The sequence below is a fragment of the Sphaeramia orbicularis genome, chromosome 22 (assembly GCF_902148855.1).
Source record: "Sphaeramia orbicularis chromosome 22, fSphaOr1.1, whole genome shotgun sequence".
In the NCBI taxonomy this organism is placed as follows: domain Eukaryota; kingdom Metazoa; phylum Chordata; class Actinopteri; order Kurtiformes; family Apogonidae; genus Sphaeramia; species Sphaeramia orbicularis.
The window spans coordinates 35,766,927-35,787,421 of record NC_043978.1 but is presented as its reverse complement, the minus strand read 5'-3'; the positions used below and the strand labels follow the sequence as shown (position 1 = coordinate 35,787,421).

At 37.2% G+C, this 20,495-nt stretch overlaps 1 protein-coding gene across 2 annotated transcripts; it reads right to left on the bottom strand.

Moving 5' to 3' along the window:
• Positions 1–2,540: 2,540 nt before the first annotated feature.
• Positions 2,541–14,946, bottom strand: LOC115413185 (cytosolic 5'-nucleotidase 1A-like). 2 transcript variants are annotated; one of them, XM_030125935.1, is made up of 7 exons: positions 14,908–14,946; positions 12,174–12,419; positions 9,455–9,622; positions 9,053–9,182; positions 3,594–3,716; positions 3,273–3,457; positions 2,541–3,177 (listed from the first exon to the last, which is right to left on the bottom strand). In XM_030125935.1, exons 2-7 carry the CDS (start codon positions 12,309–12,311, stop codon positions 2,806–2,808), a joined length of 1,116 nt encoding a protein of 371 aa, XP_029981795.1. In that variant the 5' UTR covers positions 12,312–12,419; positions 14,908–14,946; the 3' UTR covers positions 2,541–2,805. The 2 variants fall into 2 exon arrangements, with proteins under 2 accessions (XP_029981795.1, XP_029981794.1); XM_030125934.1 differs by lacking the exon at positions 14,908–14,946 and having other exon boundaries at positions 12,174–12,672.
• Positions 14,947–20,495: the final 5,549 nt, after the last annotated feature.

Sequence of the window (20,495 nt, the reverse complement as noted above, 5' to 3'; positions counted from 1 at the left end):
CCTCCATCAAAAAATCTCCACCTGCATTGAAAAAAATGTTTTGTTGAATTTATTTAATTTTAATATTGAAAGTGCAACAAATATATCAAAATCTAGACATTTTTTTAAAAAGTTGGCTGTACTTAATATTTTTGAGTAATTTCAAAGAAATTACATAAGCTGTTGTAGCACAATTTTTGTGCATGAATGTTGTTCTGATTTCCTTAGTAATTCTAACTAAACCCCTATGGAAGTAAGTCTGTCTCATCAGATTTTGAATTATGAAAGGCATGGAATTTGTCGCACCGAAATTTTTTTTTGCACTGAAATTAAGTATCTTAATTTTTTTTGCACTGAAATTAAGTATCTGATTTTTTTTTTGCACTAAAATTAAGTATCTGAATTTTTTTTACACTGAAATTAAGTATCTGGATTTTTTTTTGCACTGAAATGAAGTATCTGAATTTTTTTTTTTTTGCACTAAAATTAAGTATCTGAATTTTTTTTTTGCACTGAAATTAAGTATCTTAATTTTTTTTTGCACTGAAATTAAGTATCTGATTTTTTTTTGCACTAAAATTAAGTATCTGATTTTTTTTTTGCACTGAAATTAAGTATCTGAATTTTTTTTTACACCGAAATTAAGTATCTGAATTTTTTTTGCACTGAAATTAAGTATCTGGATTTTTTTTTTTTTTTTTGCACTGAAATTAAGCATCTGGGGGGTTTTTTGCACTGAAATTAAGTATCTGAATTTTTTTTTTTTGCACTGAAATTATCTGAATTATTTTTTGCACTGAAATTAAGTATCTGATTTTTTCTTTATTTATTTATTTATTTTGCACTGAAATTAAGTATCTGGATTTTTTATTTTTTTTTGCATTGAAATTAAGTATCTGAATTTTTTGTTTTTTTAATTAAAAAAAAATTCAGATGCAAAAAATTCAGATACTTAATTTCAGTGCAAAAAAATCAGTGCTAGAAATTCAATGGCTTTTTATAATTCAAAATCTGATGACACAAATTCACTTTCATAAACCCCTTTTTAATTTACTAAAATTCATTAAGTAATTTATATTGTGGTTAGCTGATTTATTATTGTGCCTTAAATTAAATTAAATTATTTCATTCTATATATTCAAAATATGCTCATTCAATTCATAATCTTTCTTAAAACAATCGTGTATATGAACAACTTTATTTAAATCTGTCAAACCATAAATAAATGCTATATTATGAATTCTGACATACACCAAAAACAAAACTGGGCACACAGATCAGATCCTTCCATTACAAAATTAATGCAGGTATTAATATCTTTCATCTGTAACATATTCTTCATGTGTCTCTAACTGATGCAGTGAGTATCAGAAGATTATTGAAATTATGCCACAGTCATTACATGCCACAATCAAAGCTTAATCCAATGAAATATTAGTGTGGGTTTTTTTATTTATGGTTTTATTTTTGCCAGGCTGTGTATATTTGATTTTAATAGAACAGTCTCTGCTGCTATGTGAGATACATGTCCTCCTAAAAATGCAACTTCTCACTAAACTGAAAAGACACTTTTTTTTTTTATTTTTTATAAAGGCTTTAAGTTGGAGCCAGTGGCTTCATTTAGAACAAGGTGTCAAACTCATTTTACTTCAGGGATAACATACAGCCCAGTGTGATCTCAAGTGGGCTGGACCAGTAAAAAAACAACTTAAACCCAAATTTTCTGTTTGTTTTCGTGTGAAAGAGAAATGACATTATAAAAATGTGAATGACCTGAACAACTATGTACACTCTGAAATATACTTTTAAAAAAATAAGTGTAATGTCAGCAATATTATGTCTCGGCTTATTATTAACAAAGTTTACAGATCGCAGTGGATCTACAAATGCACAAAACATTTAATAACAGGCAGGATATTGTTAAAATTGCACTCATTTTTTCCATTTTCTCATATTTCTTCAGATTATTCAGACATGATAGTTTGTAAATGGAAATATTTTCATAATGTGATTTTACTTTTTTCACATTAAACCAAGGAGAAAAATTTGAGTTGTCATTATTTATTATAGGTTATTATGCTGTTATTTTACTTGATATCAAACTGAACACCCTCAACTGTTAATATAAGCGTAATTTTTGCACTTTGCAAATTTATCAGGGCTGGATTTGGCCCACGGGCTGCATGTTTGACATCCCTAATAACAATCTTTTACTCTGTGAAAATGTGAAAATTTAGCTGGTGTCTATGTTTTCAATGTAGATATACAGTCACGGAAGAAATTATTAGACCGCCCCTTCTTTTCATCAATATCTTGTTCATTTTAATGCCTGGTACAACTAAAGTTACATTTGTTTGGACAAATATAATGATAACAACAAAAATAGCTTATAAGAGTTTAATTTCAGAGCTGATATCTATCTATTTTCCATGGTTTTCTTGATAATAACCAAAATCACTTCAGTTCTTACATTAATATCTATGGCATTGTACTGACAAAAACAGAGCTTTTAGGCATTCCATGTTTTCTTTTCTTTCTGTTTTCGTCACATGATACACACAGGAGTTAGTACTCGATTGCATAACCATTGCTTTGATGACTTTTGACGGTCTAATAATTTTTTCCATGACTGTAAATGTAGGTAAATTAATTAATAATATATAGTATTTATTTCTCCTTTTTACAACTATAAGCCTTTGTATCTGTCTCATAAACAAAAATCTGTACTGTGTGATGGAATAATACTTCATGAGGACATAAATATAACATTACCAACTGAGTGAACACGTTAACTGCTGCATGCCACTGTGAAAAGCCCCTCTCATCTTATTGACCACTTGGAGAAGCATCTTTGTCCATGAATCCTTTCTTGATGACTCTCTGAGCGATCCCGTACGGCACATGACATGCCACCGTCCCCAGCTCAGCGGCGCCCTCTACATGAAACATCTGGTCATCAAAGAAAATATGTGGCCTGATCTTCTCCAGCATGGGGCCCTTTGGAGCTCCGGCCAGAAAGAGAGCCTCATCTATCTCCAGACCCCATGAGCGTAGAGTTTTCAGGGCCCTGGTACCAGAACTGGCTGCACTGCGAGCTGTGACCAGGTATGTACGGATGGGGCAGTCCATACGCTGGCCTTTGGCGTAAAACTTCTTCTGGAGCTTTCCCAAGGCCTCCAGGAAGCCTTTCAGTGGCCCCTGCACGAATAAGAGAGCACAGAACAGTCAGTCTTCACCGTAATGTGACATTTCTCTGATTGTAAATACCGTATTCTCTAATTTGTAAACCGTACATGGTCCAGAGGTTTGTTCTCATGCGCCTTCTCGTGCTCAAAAAACTTGTCCAGTCCATGGGCTTTGAAAATGCGTTCAGACTCATCAGAGAAGAGGACGGCGTCGCCATCAAAAGCAACGCGTAACTGGTTGTCTGACACCTCCTTCATCTTCTCTGGGGTGAACATCGTGGCTGCTGCTATACCTGATTCACACAGTATTTTTCACACACAATGTAGTCTGTATACAAAGACAGAGTTGTCATCTCATCTGGTGAAGTTAGTGTTGACGGTTTTATGTGAGCACAACAGCTTCTCTGAGTTTATTTTCTTCATTCTTACCTTCTTCCAAAGCTTCTCGAACCTTGACCGGATCAGCAGACAGGTATAAATTCGTGTGGTAGGCTTTTAGGTAGCCTATTGGACTGTTTCCTCCAGTCATACAGAAGCGCTCGATGAACAGCCCTGGAGAGAGGACGAATAAAAACAGAACTTTACATCACACACATGCAAAAAACAAAAAAAAAAAGTCACTAAGCAAATAGTTCAGATCCTTCCATTGGATAATTACTGCACTGATTAATGTATTTCAGTTGGAAACGTCAGCAAACATGTAACATGTCACTCTGTTTCAGAAAGGTTCAATTACTCATAATCATCAAGCAAAGAAATAAGGAAACTACTATAATTAGGGCAAAGAATTCCAAAATATTATTTACCCCTGGAAGGATAATGGTGGACCCTAATGTTCAAGGACGAAATGTGGGTCAGATGATTGTGATCAAAGGTCAGTTAAATGTGTAGTGAAAGGAAATTGTAAAAAACAAAAAACAAAAAAACAAGTGGTGACAGGCATAACAAACCCCATCCATCTCATGTATTGTAGCTTATTTTGGCATCGATCCAGCTGATGTCATCATATCTATGCGTGTGCTGATGTCAGCATATCAGTTGACTCTATATATGTGCCAAGTTTGAAGTAAATTGAAACAAAATTGATGTTTTTATAGACATATGAAATCTCACCCATTTTAAAAATTCATAAAAAGTATGAACTTTGACCTTCTGTTTCCAAAATGTAATGAGATCCATTCTGGGTCACAGGCAATCTACAAAATCAGTTTGGTATGAATTCAACCAATAGTTTAGAAATTTCACCCATTATAAGTAAATGGGAGAAAAAAAAAAGATTTAAAAAATTAATGAAAAATTGAAACTTTGACCTACTTTTCCCAAAATGTAATCAGATCTATTCTGGGTCACTGACAATCTATAAACCCAATTTGGTATGAATTCAACCCATAGTTTTGCTGCTAGAGTGTTAACAAAGAAACAAACCGAACCAAAAACAATACCCCTTGCCTTCCCTTTGGGGAGCGGGGGAAAAAAGAGAAATCCCATTAAGAGCATCTCCACATGTATAATAAAAAGCTGTGTTGCCTTAAAAAAAAAAAAAAAAAAGCCTCAATTTGCATCAAGACTGGACTGTGTTTCAATGGAAATGGTCATGTAGTCTGATGAGTCCAGACTGAACCGGTGAGAAGAGGGGTGGATGACATGATTACCCATCATGCCTAGTGCCTGCAGTACAAGCCTGTGGGGGCAGTGTTATGATCTGGGGTTGCCTTATGTATCAGCTGACTACCTGAACATACGGACGGACGAGGATTTTTCTTCCCTGATGACACAGACTTATTCCAAGATCATCAGACTCAGGTTGTTACAGAGTTGTTCCAGGAGCATGAGGCAACATTTTCACCCATGGATTAGCCTCCACTGAGTCCAGACCTGAACCCCACTGGAAGACTTTACAGCGGTCCCACTCTTCTATCATCAATACCAGATCTTAGTGAAACATTTATGCAATTATGGATGGAAATTAATATTGTGACACTGAATAACCTTATCTAAATGATGCCACAGCTAAGGAATATTATTACCCCACCACCCAAAAGGAAGGCAAGGGGTATTGTTTTTGGTTCGGTTTGTTTGTTTGTTTGTTTCTGAGGTCAAAGTTACATTTTTTTATGATTTTTTTTTTTTTCCCATTTACTTATAATGGGCGAAATTTCAAACGTCTGTAGCAGCTAAATCATTGGGTGAATCCATACTAAACTTGGTATGGAAATTTTATAGATTGTCAGCATTCCAGAATAGAAGTCATTACATTTTGGGAAAAATAGGTCAAAGTTACAATTTCTTATGAATTTTTTAAATCTTTTTTTTCCCCCACTTATGTTTATGTTTATGTTTTTGCATTTGGCAGACGCTTTTTTCCAAAGCGACTTACAGAGGAAAACCAATTAAATCACTCAATCAATCAAATTTTATTTATATAGCGCCACATTGCAACAAAAAAGTTATCTCATGACACTTTATATGTAGAGTTGGTCAAAACCAGACTCTAAGCCAATTCACAGAAACCCCACAGAACCCCACTTACTTATAATGGGTGAAATTTCACTTGTCTGTAGCAGCAAAACTATTGGTTGAATTCATACCAAACTGACTTTGTAGATTGCCAGTGACCCAAAATGGATCTCATTACATTTTGGGAACAGTAGGTCAAAGTTCATACTTTTTATGAATTTTTAAAATCTTCCCATTTACTTATAATGGGTGGAATCTGTGCGAGGGGTGGGGTTTGTTGTGCCTGGCACCACTTGTTTACAATGATTTTTTTTAGTATACTGGAATGTTTACAGGGTTTCATAATTTTAACAAATGGCTTAATAGAATACAAAAATAAGGGTTAAAAAATCGGACTTAAGGAGGATGAGGAATATCGGATCAGATCTGATTATTACACCTGAAGCTGCCAAAGACAGGTGGAGATGCTGTGGCTGTGATATAATGTTACTGAGCCACACATTATCATCATCACTCACAGACATTTCCAATTACATCCACAAGTTAATGTAAGGAACTATCTGGAGACTGTTTTTCTACATATGTGGACTACGTCAGTGGGTGCTGAACGTGTCCCTGTAGGACGCTGCAGTGTGTGGACTGTGAGAAACATCCCACTCTAACCACTGTCAGTCCATCCTGGGTTCATCCACAGAAACTGGGAGGGAATCTGTCCACATAAAGGAAATGAGCAAATTAGATTCAGCTCCAGAAAACAACAGATTCTCAGTTTGTTGAGTTGTTCTGTTCTTTTCCTTTTTCTCTCTGTCTTTTCTTCTGTTCTATTCCACTGAGTCGACAGAGGAGTTAATGGTGGCCTGAGTGGACTTCATACTTGTGTTTCTGTGTGGACTGTGGAAGGACACCGGGTCATAAAGTCTTTCACAGTGTGGGAACAGAGAGCAGCAGCTGTGTGGACAGTCTACAGGGTAACAGCATATGGCTAGAGGCCAGCCCACCCTCACACTGTGTGTTTAAGTGTGTTTCTGAACCTGTGGAAGGGCCCACCGCAGATACAAAAGGTGGGTCTACGATACCCTTAAACTGTCAAAGTATCAGCGCCAAAACACACCATCTGTACATGCACTGTGGTTGGTGCTTTAGTATCTGGATATACAGTATGTGCATCATGTTCAGTTTATTTAATGGTAAAGGCAGTGAGTGAATTACAGCTGCTCACACATGATACAGCCCACTCAGCAGGATAAGCTTGTATATCATTAACTCTGCAGAGTGAATGTATGCAACATAAGCAACTGAGCAGTTCTAAGCATAAACTGTAGCAGCAAATAACATCACATTTTGATTATAAGCAGTCAGTATCAAAAAAGCCAAAGTCAAACAAAGACAAATACCCCAGTGAGATATGGTTTGGAACAAAGGGTCATTCATACATACTCTGAGCACTGAATGTACAGAAAACCATGACATTTGTTTTTTGAGCACATAAAGACACATTTAATGTTTGTAGAGCAGTGGTTCCAAATAACAGTATAATCCAGGACCCATGTTTATAAAATTACATCATCTCAATTTTCATCTCTTTTTTTTTTTATATATGTTTTTACTCACAGAGTAAACTGAGTGAACTAAGTGCATTTCATTTTTACTTTATTTTCATCCTGTTGCTTCTTTTATACCAGTTTTACATTACAGTGTTCCATTTTTATGTCATTTTTGCAGAATTTTTACAACATTTCTTTAGTGATATGATTTTTTTTTTTGTCATATGTTGTGCATATTTTAGGTCATTTTTGTTGTTCCATATCCATCATTTTCACCTTTTATTTTATTTCATTTTTTGAAACATAACTTTTTAAACATTTTTGTTGTTACAAATCTATATGTCTTTCTTTTGTAGGTAATTTGTACATCATTTTTACAACTTTGTGGTGTGTCTTTTACATCATTTCCATTATATCTTTTGCATTGTCTTCACGTTTTTACATACGGTATTTTGTAACATAAATCGTCAGAACGTTTTTGTCTTGTTGCATCCTTTATGCAATGTTTACACAAATTTTATGACACATTTGCTGTGTTGCATCTTTTACATCATTTGATGCCCTGTTCCATCTTTTTTTTTTATGTCACTTTTACACTTTCATCATTGTGCATCTGTCATGTCATTCCTATATCTTTTCTTATGTCATTTTTCTTCAATTTGTTGTAATTTTTGAGTATTCCTGTGATTTCCAGATGACTTTGGCGCAGTCAACTTTTTAAAACTTACCCAGACAACACTTTTCTTATATTTCACGTATAAAAAATATTCACACATGCTATTATTACTATTATACACTTCACTCTGATGCATTTGGTGAGCCAATAAAAAAATGGGGGGATGTGGAATATAAAGTGTATGTGTGTATGAAAATTACAAATCATGCATCTTTATACAGTGTTGACCATAAAGTTGAAACAATTTTGTGTTCAGACTCATTCCTGTTTCTACACATCAGTAATCATCTTTGACCTGGTGCAGTGATTACACACCAGTTACACTTTATCTGCCAAGAATAAATGATATTGTCACAGACATCGCATGACAAAAGGTAGAAATGTTTAATTCCAACTTTATGGGCAACAGTGTATATGAACAGCAACAAAATAAGTTAATAAGTGCACAAACTGTTGAAATGATGTGCAATAAATGTTGGATAGTTGAGATTCTCTGAGGCCACATCTGTGCATTTACAAATAAAACACTTTAAGCGATGCTACCTCACTTTGAGATATCAGTAAAACAGACCTCTAGTTACAAATTCTAGAATCCCACCAGTTCTACAGGGTGGGGAAGCAAAATTTACAATATTTTGAGGCAGGGATTGAAAGACAGTGTATGACCAATTAGTTTATTGAAAGTCATGAGAATTTATTTGCCACAAGAAAATTTACATAATAGAAAATGTTTTTATTCTATGTGTCCTCCTTCTTTCTCAATAACTGCCTTCACACACTTCCTGAAACTTTCCTCAAATATTCGGGTGACAACTTCTCCCATTCTTCTTTAATAGTATCTTCCAGACTTTCTCGTAATAGTTTTGCTCATAGTCATTCTCTTCTTTCCATTATAAACAGTCTTTATGGACACTCCAACTATTTTTGAAATCTCCTTTGGTGTGACGAGTGCATTCAGCAAATCACACACTCTTTGACGTTTGCTTTCCTGATTACTCATATGGGCAAAAGTTTCTGAAAAGGTATGGATAATAGTGTTAGGTATGACTATGACATCAATATATGTTTGGTTTCAAAACAATTGACATAGTGCCTGCTGAGAAAAAACAACTAAATGTTCATTGTAAATTTTGCTTCCCCACCCTGTACATGTTAGACCCTCAGTTTGTCTCTGGACGTGTCTTCGGGGTGTGTGTTCACTGGTAACTTACGGTGATGATTGATGGTGTTGATTAGTCTCAGGCCTACATATGCATGGTTGTTGGTCACGAGCACAACATCAAAGAGCTCTTCACTTTCCTGGTACAGCTCCCTGAGTCGTGCATTCACAGCCTCCAGAGCCTGAGAACAAACACAGACTCAAATCAGGAAAAAGATAATACATACAAGAGCATGAATCACCACGCTGGGGTTTCATTTGTGTGTGTATCATTGGATTTGTTCGAGTGGGCTGGTGTTCAACGCTTGTTAATCTTTACCACCTCCACATTCACCATTAATGCATAACACTGCCTCATATTAGGATTTATAGACTGGATGTGTGTGTGTATGTGTGTGTGTGCGTGCGTGTGTGTGTGGAACAATGGTTTTCCTTTTTCTCCACAGCTTCTGACCTTGACGAAGGAGAAGGCAGGACCAGGGTTAAAAGGTTCCGTCTCATGCTCCACCTGGTACTTAATGTACTCCTCCATGCCTTGGTGTTCATAGATATGCTGCTCCTTCTCCATGTTGAAGAGGACTCGTGCTGACACCGCGATGGTGATGGCATTCTCCGGCTTGGGCTGGAGGAGGAAATGATAAAAATATGATGTTTTATTCATCTCTGGCTTCACTAATACAAACAATGGTCTGATATTTCCAATGCATTGGAACAAACACACAGTACTAAGTGATCTGAGGCGAGAGCATAGAAGTGACTGTGTGAGATGAAATACTTTCCTCTGCATGACTCTGATAATCACATACCACAATGTCTGACATGTGTTAACTCTTTCCAGCTCAATGTGTAAATATGTTGGGGTAATTAAAAAGTTTACCCCATAACCCTTTTAAATCAGTGCTACTTTTTTTGTGGCACTTCCCAAATCAACTGGTCTATCTATTCATCCTTTCTTAAGTGATTCATTGCCATTTATCATAATACTATCCTCTGTTTTTGCATTTTTTCAGTGAAAATCAGGCATTTTCTGATATTTAACCCTGTAAAGCCTGAACCATTAAATCACTGGCAGAAAATTCCTGTTCTTTGACACTGGATCTTTTATTGGTCCTAAAGAACCCAAAAATTTTTTTTCAAATATCAATTTCCATGTATGAGTTTCAATTTTGTATCATATTTAATACATCGGGTCTCAATGCTTAAATCATTAATATTTTTGAACAAACAAAAATATAACACAAACATGTCTAACAAATTGGCAATTCCTTTTCAAAATTGGCAAAGTTCTGCCACCTTCCTCATTAATGACAATCTTGTAGTGTCACTGGAAAGGCCTCTGGTGAATGAATTCCTCCCCCCTGGTGGATTATCTGTGTATTGCATGTATCTAATTGTATACATCAGGTTTTTCAAGAAAAAAAATATCACACTGATCATTTAGAGGGCTTCAAAACTCATGCATCAAATATGATACATTTGGCATTATAGAGTTAATTTACTGATCATGTAATTTAATCATCATGCTTAGATGACATTTGAGGATTATTATGTCAAAAACAGAGAAAACTGAAGAAAAAGTGACTATTTTCAGTTAAATCTATCACTAACTGAACAACAAGTGTGTCCATCCACTGTCATTTATCAAACTATGGATTTCCTTGGTAAATCAATTTTGTAGAAGATAACGGAGCCTCTGAACATACAAATGCGTCATATCTGATGCCCATGAAAAGACAACAAACTGCCTCTTACACCAATTATTTACAAGTAGTGATAACATTAGTGAATCTAAAGTTATTAAATATTTCAGGTCAGTAGATGATTTTGGTCATCGGTGGATATTTGGGTCTTTATGGGTTAAAAAAAAACATTTATTTTAGTGCATTAACAGGCTCTGATTTAACAGTTAACCTTCACATTTAATGAAATATTTGCATCAGATATATAGACACAGTTGCATCCTCCAGTGAAGTCGTGCTTAGATCCATTTAATCCAGGTAAGAAATAAAACAACACCCCCTGTTTCTGAAATAAGAGCCCAATGAACTTCTCAGTTTCAACCCAACACAATAAAGCTTCTCTAAACCAGTGTATCCCCTTTCAGCCAAATAATTTACTTCTCAGTTTATTATTTATGATTGTAGCTCTCCTGGTATATTTCATTTTTACCAGGCAGAGTTTTGATCTAATACAGACCTCCATGTGTCCATCTGTTTTCTCTTAATTTTCATTTAGGGTTTGACGTCAGTGTTTCCAAAACTTTTTTTTTTTTCTTTTAAAGGATCAACTTGTAAAATAAATATAAATAATCATGACTAAATATATAATAGGCCTTAGAAATTTGGTCAACCAAAACCAATAGAGATGTACAGTACAGTGCAAAAGTCTTCTGCAGCGTTTAGCTTTGTTGCTTTCTCTTCAATGCATTTTTTTTTTAACACTACTTATATATTTCCTGTATATTCCACCTGTACATATATTACTACAAAATTTATGTGTACTTAAGCATTTCAGAAAAAAAATGTCTGTGGCACATTCTGAAGGTGTGTAATATAATACAAGGTTATTTAAGAAAACAACCAGACAGTCAACCCAAAGAGTTTAAGATTTACTGAATAAAAATAGAGTTCACACTAAATATTGACTTTATCTGCAGAATCTGTTTAGTTCAGATTTTTTGAGTGTGTGTGTGTATCAATACCGTACACATATTGACTTCATATTTCTTGTTAAAAGTAAAGACACACACACACACATTACAACCCTAAGTTAAAGGCTGCCTTAGACTTTTGCTCTGTGCTGTACATACGGTGAATCTTAACTTTGTTTTATACTGGATGTAGTTTTACTCTCATCAGTAAAACACAGTAAAAGAATTTACACTAATCCTTCACAGATTCTATATTTTGTACAATTATCAAAGCAACACATTCAGTTTAATTAAAAATGTCTCTTTTTTGGGAGAATGTTGAAATGCAAACTACTCTGACGACTCAAATACAGTACCCTGTGACCCACCTGTGGGTCCTGACCTTGTCTTTGTGAATTGAAGCACTAGCAGATAAGAAAATTCAGCTCCAGAGTGATGACACAAACTCATGCAACAAAAATTTGTGACATAGAAACTGAGATAAACTGTGCTTGTGAATAGTAGCTGCTGTAACTGTACTCACTGGTTTTGGTTTCCTGGTGGGAGTGGTGGGCTTCAGAACCATCCTCGCATCTTCCCAGGGGGCTCGACTGCTGCTGCTGCCATTTCTGGTAGAATCCTGTCCACTGATGCTTAATGTTTGACCGTTGTTCACATTCATCGTTACCTCACCTCTCTCCTCAGTCTCTCAGGTCCACACTGCGTCCCAGTGTGTCCTTCTTTGGTGGACTCTCCCTCTCTCTCTGGCAGGAGTTACAAAGTCCTCACTCTGTCACAGATTGACCATTTGAATTCAGTTGTGGTGCACTCAAGAGATGAGAGCAATCTGACAGCAGCTGCAGAGGCACTTAGCTGAATGCACTGACAATGCAGAACAGAGAGATGGTGCAGAATAAAAGGAGGGAAGATTCAATGAAAGATAAAATTCGGCTTCCTCCTCTCCCTGGCATCAGTCACCCTGCATTCAGCTTCTCTGCAGTTTTCTGTCTGTGCAAATCTCTCTCTTACAGACACTACTGACTTCAAGCCATGTTGCATCCTCCCCCTTTTTAACCCTTCAGTGTCTAATTCCCCGGAGCAGCACAAGGGCATGTGATTTAATTTATGTGACAACATTATTGGGCAGGGAATGCTGAAGTGTCAAAGCACCGTTGTGTCATGAAGCTTGAAATAGGTTCATGCCTCAGTTCTCCTGGTGCAGAAGTAGAGTTTTGTATCATATGAAGGAATAAAGCCATTTTCTCTCATAGAACACACATAGATCCACGAAGCAGTACTTTAGTAATGCTACTGTTGTCGTGTTTTAATATAGCTCCTCCAAAAGCACTTTGTTTACACTTGGTCCTTTGCTTGTGCTATCCATTTCCTGTTGTACACCAGCAGCTCATATTCCTGCTCAGCAGTGTGGGAAATGGAGTCCATCCTGGGTTGTCTGCCCCCCCCCCCCCCCACACACACACCATGTTTAGCTAACGATAATGTCTTCCTGCATCTTTGCATGTAGACCCCTGCAGGATCTTTCCATGGTTAGAATTACACAGCAGCAGTCCCAGTTGCCAGGCAACGGCCAGGGAGTCAGACTGGCTGGGATATCCACATCTATGATCTGATTGGCTGTGGGGACAATGTACTACATATATAGACATCCACATATGGCATCAATCAAACAGACAGGTGACATGGGACACAATGATCAAAGAGGATGCAGCGCTTTGAAAAGAATAAATGCATTATAAGTGATATTAGGCTTCAGTTTTGTCACAGCAAACAGGCATTTAACCAGTACAGATGGCTTTTGGGAAGACGACACTGTGCAGAGATCTATGTTGGGACTGTACTAAGGAACAAAGGGATGACAGAGACACAACCTGACGCACACACACTGACACAAGAGCATCTGTTACAGTCGTCACCTGCACACGCCTGCAAGCAAAACTCTCAAATGTCATGTGTTGACATTATAAATGGCTGACTTTTTGTAAGAAACATTAGAAATGAGCATTTCCATGTTTAAAATTTTCCTACTTTTTGCTTTACTTTTCACTGTAGGTCTGGACTTTCTTTGCTTTCCCAGAACTGTAATCAGATTGTATCAGTTTACAGAACAGCAGTGGTCAGTGCATTTATCAGTACAGCAGTTTTTAAGGCAGAATGTAAATGTCAGTTGGGATCGTGGTCATACAACCAACAGGATAATGTGTCTGGCTGTGACCCAAGGTTATAATAGTTTTGGATTTTTAATTATAGTTTAGTTTTAATTAGTTTTGACTTTTTTTTCTCTTATTCAGTTAGTTTTAATTAGTTTTTTAGAGCAGGTTTGTTAGTTTTTATTAGTTATCGTTTTTTTCTGAATGCTTAGTTTTAGTTTAGTTTAGTTTAGTTTTAGTATTAGTTTTAGTTATTTCATATATTTTATCTTCCTCATCATCCTATTCAAAGAAATTAGTGAGGCATGGATATGGGTTACCCTGGACACTTTATTTGGGGGTCGGGTTAGGGCGGCTCATGGACTGAGCAGAGACACAATGTACCGTACAATGTATAAATTCCCTATAGCAGGTTGAGGTGGGGTGCAATCCATACACAACGTCACTTTCGTGAAACAATGCGAAGATGTGCAAAGCATGACAGGAGATGCACAATGCAGCCAGCAGTTAAAGCAGATAGAAACATATATAAACCAGCTAACCAGCAGTTAAAGCAGATAGAAACATATATAAACCAGCTAACCAGCAGTTAAAGCAGATAGAAACATATATAAACCAGCTAACCAGCAGTTAAAGCAGATAGAAACATATATAAACCAGCTAACCAGCAGTTAAAGCAGATAGGAACATATTATAAACCAGCTAACCAGCAGTTAAAGCAGACAGAAACATATATAAACCAGCTAACCAGCAGTTAAAGCAGATAGGAACATATTATAAACCAGCTAACCAGCAGTTAAAGCAGATAGAAACATATATAAACCAGCTAACCAGCAGTTAAAGCAGATAGGAACATATTATAAACCAGCAGTTAAAGCAGATAGGAACCTATTATAAACCAGCTAACCAGCAGTTAAAGCAGACAGAAACATATACAAACCACTTATAAACATATATAACCCAGTTCCTCATCAGTAAACCACACCTTAGCAGATATCTCATCTCTTAATCATCTCCAGTTCCATTATTAGCCAACTTTGCTTCAGTTCAGTTCAGCTAGCTGTTGCTAGTACCATCAAACGTTTTTTAACATTCTAACAGGTTCCATACCTCTGTAATTGGATTAGTTTTGATCCTCCTCTTTTCTCCTCTTCTAAACTGTGCAGTTCAGGGCTTGGAAGGCCTTTTCATGGTGATAAACTCTCCAGTTTTAACCTGGATGCTAGTCCTGTTTGACTCTGTACTTTAGCTCAGCTCTGTCTGTCACTCACGCGCACACACACGGTACGCCAAAAAAAAAAAAAAAAGAAAAAAAAAAAAAAAAAAACCCGACCCATGTATCACTACAGTAAACCCCAGACAGGACTGTGCTGCTGTGTCCCAGCTTTAGTCTGTATGTTCCAGGTAGAGTGGGGACCAGAAGACGACTGGAAACCACCAGTGACCAGACATGACAGACTGTGAAGTGTCGTATGGTGTCACCAGCTCAAACTGCTGAAGTGAAATAAATTAATTTCATATCAATCCGACATTGACAGAAACGAAAACGAAGGGAATTGTATGCATAATTTTTATACGTTTTAGTTAGTTTTGTAAGCTCACAATACAGTTTCAGTTAGTTATCGTTTTTTTCTTTTAATTAGAGTTTTTATTTATTTCAGTTAACGAAAATGTTTTTTCAATTTTAGTTTTCGTCATTTCGTTCGTTTTCGTTAACGATAATAACCTTGCTGTGACCACACACTCTCCTCCAGGCTCCCTAGAGACCTGATGCAAAGAGCTTTTATTGATCAACCCAGGTCAGCAGCTAAGGCATTACGTCTATTTTAGTCTGGAACCTGAACAGCTGCAAATGTCTAAAATCTAATTTATCTTTTACTGTGTTTACTCTACAATTAGAGGTTAGCTCTATCAATAACAATTAAACATGCAATCCCCTTTAAGAGTGCCAACAATGATTTTTGTATAAAAGCACTCAACAAATGTGACACCTATGCATTTTTGCAATCCTAGAAAGCAATTACTAATTGAGTTGGGCTACTTGGTTAAAGCCTCTCATTAATGAAGTGTTTTGGATGCCTGCTCAGTCTTTTATTGCATGTTATATACACAGCCACTAGGGAGCAGTAGAAGCTAAGTAAGTCCACCCCCCTTTCATTGTAGTCTTGAATGCTTCACTACTTCATTCATTCCTCTATGACTTGTAGACAAAGGGGATGTGAAAGAGAAACTCTGTCTGAAAGAGGAAGTTGATCTAAAACCCTAGTATTCAGACTTTTTAAGCACAATAACCCCTTAAAACTAGCCATGCAAGCATAACACTTCTTTCAGTGAATTATTTTAGCTTGTGTGCTGTTATCATTTGTGAATTAGTATAACTTAGAACCTTTAGTTTCAGTAGAACAAAGCTAAAATTTGTAAAAGTTGATCACAACAAGAACTGACAAATATTATTCCAATAAAAGTAGCTAAGATGTGACAGTAAAAACCTATAGGGCAAAAAATATATCATTGTTATAACTTGCCTTAATTTAAAAAATAAATAAATAAATAAATTTGATATGTGTATCTGAAGGAGATGAAAGAGAAAGCTGATCTAAAACCCTAGCATTCAGACTTTTTAAGCACAATAACCCCTTAAAACTAGCCATGCAAGCATAACACCTCTTTCAGTTAATTATTTTAGCTTGTGTGCAGTTATCATTTGTGAATTAGTATGACTTAAAACCTTCAGTTTCAGCAGAACAAAGCTCAAATTTGTAAAAGTTGATCACAAGAACTGACAAATATTATTCCAATAAAAGTAGCTAAGATGTGACAATAAAAACCTATGAGGCAAAAAAAAAAATCTCATTGTTATAACTTGCTTTAATAAAAATAATAATAATAAAGTAAAGAAATAAATTTGATATGTGTATCTGAAGGAGAGTAAAGAGTTCACATTCTGTTGTAAATGCTGATTCACTGTAACATCCGTACATACATCATACCATTCACTTGTAAACCTCTTGTGTTTGCCTTTGTGTTGTGCTGCTGCTGTGAGGCTCTGAGGGGGTTAACAGGACATGGAGACAGTTGGGCCGCACCCACTGAGCTGATTTGAATAACGCCGGCATTTGGCGCGAGGCTCAGAGGAGCCAGCCTTTCTTCATACCGGCTGGGTCACCAGGCCCTCCCTTCCCCTCCCCACGCACCCTGGAGTGGCGGGAAATGCTCACGAGAGAGGGAGAAGGAGAGGGAGGTAAAGACTGCATAACTGGACTGAAGGAGCATCAGCACACCTTCTCTGTACCTGCAGTGTGTGTGTTGCCCTGGAAACATGACTGATACATACAGTAGGTGTACACACTGGAAGAGGGACAGAGGAAAGAAAAGGAGCAAGAAATAGAAACACCCTCCTCCCTGGTTTGGAGCAAGACGGCCAAAGAGATAATACCCTCAGTGGTAGACTGTGGGTGGAGACAAAAGCAGGCATGAGTGAAGCAGGCCAGAACAAAGAGGGGAGCAGCCTGGACTACCCCCCACCCCTTATCAGGCCCCACCCCCACCACCCCAACACACAGCCTGAGGGCTAAATTCAAGGCAGATGACTATTATAACCTTAATCAGTCCTTCAAAGCAACCATTCAGGCATACTCACCACCACCAGGTCCTTTGTTTACAAGGTTTCTACTGGGGTTTTTGTTTGAGATGTGTCTAATTATACACTAATGAAACCCCCCAAAACTCAAATGCATGTACACGCATCACACCCAGATAAAGAACCTTTACTTTAGTTCCTTGCTGAGATAAGACTTCCTGATCATCAGACATCAAGGTAAAGGGACCCATATAAAGGTCATTCGCTGAAGTATCGCAGACCATCATCGGCACCCACACTGCACTCAAGTGACATAATTGGATTTGTTGCAGAGAAGCAACAGTCTGGATTCACCCCACCTCTTAAATCAATCTGTAGAGTAAGTGGGTGGCAGCTGACTGAGCACTAGCATCTTTTTTTGTCAGAGCAGAATGAGCAGAGCGCGGTTCCTCTCACTTCCTGCCTCCAATGGGCTCAACACAAAAACAGGAAGTCAGTGCTGCCTGTGTGCTTCCTAGGTCTTATAACAGTGTCTATCTCTGTGTTTCACACACACAGGCCTTCAGTGGGGAAGTGGAAAGGAGGGCACTCATTATTACATAAGCTCCACAGTGGTGGTCAGTCAGGCTTTTATGACAACAGCAGTCACATTCAGGCAAACTGAAGCTGAAAAGGAGGAATTGTTGCCATGAAGGACAAACAGAGGCGCCTTTACATTATGCATCACCATCTGATAACACACATCTGATAAGACTAAGTGTGTGTAGGTGCGCATGTGTTTCTGCATTTAGCTGGATACTAATGCAAATACACTCATCCATACAGTCTTCCACTGTGGTAATTGGTCAATAAATTGGCTTTTGATGTGTATATGGTGGTGACGGGGGCTGGTTAGTGAAGGTCTTACTGAGGGGGAGACAAAGAACAGGAGCTGTTCAGCAGAGATTGTGACGGGGGTTGTAGCCGTGGTGGCGGTGGGACGACAGCTATGAAGTCTGCAGGGGGTTAAAGGGGATGAGGGGGAGGGGTAAAGTCTCACTTTGAGTAGCTAGGGGGAAGCAGGAGGGGGTGGGGGTTTAGTGCTGAAGGCACTCAATGGGACTACATTCAAAAGATGCAGCAAGTGTCCCAACTTCAACTGAAGCAACCTTACACCAAACAATGGAACATCTGCTGGCTGACAAAACCTGCAGTGTACTGTGAGAGCAGAACTGGCCGTGTGCTGAACTGCTGCTCAGGGAATAAAATCCCAACAGTAGCAACAGGTTTGAACAATTTCTGCGATGATAGATACTTGGCATCATTTAACGCCCGTTCAATCTTCTGCATAGGTTGCATCACGTTAATTAAAAGTATAATAAAGAACTTAAAGGTGATGTAGAGTCTAACCATCAGCATATGGGTGTTGTAACACTGTTGGAATTTTGAAACTGTTTGGGAAGGTGTCACATTGCATGCATATTATAGTGTTTACAAGTATCTCCTGTGTTTGGAGAGTTTCAGTTATATATGTGTATATGTAAACAGAGGAAGGTGGTGTGATGATTGACAAACTGATATGGAAGGCTTTTGTCTGTATACAATACCATTTTTGTAAAGCACTGTGAATTGCCATGTGTATGAATTGTGCTATACAAATAAGTCTGCCTTGCCTTGCCGTGCATTAGATGTGGTGGATTTAGAAACAAAAATGTATCTTTGTCTTCTGTATCAGTTCATCATATTGATAGATATTGTCATAATTCAGGTGTATGATCTTTGTAGAACAGTAAGCCTCTTATTAACGAATAAATGACAAAAAAATGACCCATAGCCCATATCTTTGTATGGTGAAGAATCCATCATGGTAAAACTGCACTACCTCATCAATGTCATTCAATAAATGGGGTTGGAAAAAGCTGGAAAACTCTTGGAAACTACTTGAAGCACCACAAAAAGCACATTTTTGTTGCTTGTAATACAGCCACCAATTCCCACCATTGGAGGTCAAAGGTGAACATCTGAAAAAGAAAAAAGAAAACATGGAAAATCCTCAGTTCATTCATGTGATTCACACCACGTAGTCCTACTGAGAATTTCTTTTTTTTTTAACAGGTACAATGTTGTTTGTTGTGTGTTTGTTGTGTCCTGCTCTTTGTCTTTGTTGCTTGTGGGTTGATACTAAAGGCAAACAGTAAAGGAATGTAGTAAGTCTAGGAGAGAACTAACGTGGGGGGGCTCATCCTGTCCCCCATGTGGTGGGTAGAATGTGTCCCTGTAGGACACTGGTACATAAATGTCACCTCTTAAAGTTATTAAGCACAAGAGTTAGGACAGTAGTGTGCATTTAGACACACTCAGTATCACCTGCAGTAACTGATGCTTGAATGGGATTTTAGTCAAGTAATAAACAAAATATAGTTTTGAAGTACTTGAGGATTTCTTCTTTTTTTCTATATTGGTGGGGGATAGATCATTTCATCACAGGACCCACATACAAACAACCATTCAGCCTCATATTTACACTGTGGGCTGACCCAAACCAGTTAACCCAGTTTGTCGGATGTTACTTTATCACGTTTCAGAGGCAAGTGTTGCAATGCACACAGCTTTAGTTCCTTTTCCAGTTGCAATTTTGCTTCCACTTCCTGTCCATTTAAAACTGCTTACATCCAAATGTGTTGATTCGGAAATGACCATTAAAGGTTCTTTTAAAAATTGAAAAAAAATCCTGTCCTTCATAACTTAAATAAACCTGGTAAATGCATTTTCACAAAACAAAAACAGACCCACAGGACAGTGATGCTACAAACATAGTCTGATCTTTTACAATATGATGCATTGCTGTAGATCAGTGGTTCTCAAACTTTTTACAGTGGAGTGCCCCCTGAAATATACTTTTTAATTTATTTAGTTATCACAAGAAAACAATCTTTGTTATCTTGAGATAATGAACTTTGTTATCTTGTGATAACGAATTCATTAATTCGTTATCACGAGATAACGACCATAAGATAATATGTAAATCCATGGCTGTTCTCAGCTTCCGTAGCAATGTATAAAAAATAACAAATTTTTTAAAGTAAATTTTGTGTGCAAAATAGACACTGAAAAGTGCCCTCTTTCATTGATAAGAAAA